Source organism: Trichinella spiralis, assembly GCF_000181795.1.
Source record: "Trichinella spiralis strain ISS 195 chromosome Unknown Scfld857, whole genome shotgun sequence".
Classification (NCBI taxonomy): domain Eukaryota; kingdom Metazoa; phylum Nematoda; class Enoplea; order Trichinellida; family Trichinellidae; genus Trichinella; species Trichinella spiralis.
The window spans coordinates 1-1,146 of record NW_003527796.1 but is presented as its reverse complement, the minus strand read 5'-3'; the positions used below and the strand labels follow the sequence as shown (position 1 = coordinate 1,146).

General features: G+C 49.3%; 1 protein-coding gene across 1 annotated transcript; it reads left to right on the top strand.

Annotated features, from left to right (window-relative positions):
• Positions 1 to 547: 547 nt before the first annotated feature.
• Positions 548 to 1,060, top strand: Tsp_15378 (hypothetical protein). Its single transcript, XM_003370371.1, is given in 3 exon segments — positions 548 to 572; positions 592 to 684; positions 795 to 1,060. The coding sequence occupies 3 exon segments, from the start codon at positions 548 to 550 to the stop codon at positions 1,058 to 1,060; spliced, it is 384 nt and encodes a 127-aa protein (XP_003370419.1).
• Positions 1,061 to 1,146: the final 86 nt, after the last annotated feature.

Here is a 1,146-nt window from a genome sequence, read left to right as displayed (position 1 = left end):
AGCTCTCCACAGGCGCATCATTTCTGTGCCGGTTTATCAAGATTTCCCACATTTTTTTTTTGGGAAAAAGGGTTAAAGTAAACTTTGGACCCGGTAAGAAGAGTCGGGGCCCGATTTTTCTTTTAAGAATTTTTGAAGGGTGAACCTCTCTTTGGGGCCGCTGTTGGGGCAGATTTTTGGTGGGTAGTAGCCAATATTTCCAGTGAGAACCTTGAAGGGCGGAAAGGGGAGCAAGGGGTTCCCATGTGAACAGCAGTTGGGCCAGGGTCAGTCGATCCTAAGGAAAACGGGGGAAAGCTTGTTTGAATTTGCGACATGAAATTGTAAAGGCTGAAATAATTATTTGTGTTGTGTGTTGGGGGGAGGCGGATTGTGTCGTCACCCAGGTTGTTGTTGTGTGCAGTTGTCGTAATGTTTTTCGAAAAGGGAATCCGGTTGATATTCCCGGAACCGAGTAACGGAGACCAAAGAGTAGCGGCTTTAATCTTCTCTGTGGGGGTTGGGCGTTCAACTCAATCGCGCGGATAACGCAAGGGAACTCGGAAAAATGACCGTCGTGAGTTTCGAAAAGAGTTTTCTTTTCTTTTTAAGGGACGCATTCCCTGGAACCGGGTTGTCCGGAGATAGGGATTCTGGTATCCATAAAACGCCGACTTTTTCACGGTGTTCGGAGCGCTCTCGTCGGTACGTGAAAATCCGAGCGACGCCTGGTAAATCTCGTACTTGGTCGTACTGATATCCGCAGCAGGTCTCCAAGGTGAATAGCCTCTGGCCGATAGAATAATGTAGGTAAGGGAAGTCGGCAAAACGGATCCGTAACTTCGGAACAAGGATTGGCTCTAAGGGCTGGGCCGATCGGGCTGAGGTTTCAAGCGTGCAGTGTATGCTTGGCTTAGTTGTGTTGAGGACTTGTTCACTTGCCACCGGTTGTTCGGCTGGTCGAGTGTATTCGAGTCTGAAGCAGAGCTGGCCGACAGACCGGCACGTGCAGAACCTGAGCTGCGCGGCTGTCCGTTTTCGTGTACAGACCGTTTCGGTCGGCATTCAACAGCCAACTTAGAACTGGCACGGACACAAGGAATCTGACTGTATAATTAAAACAAAGCATTGCGATGGCCGATGATCGGTGATGACGCAATGTGATTT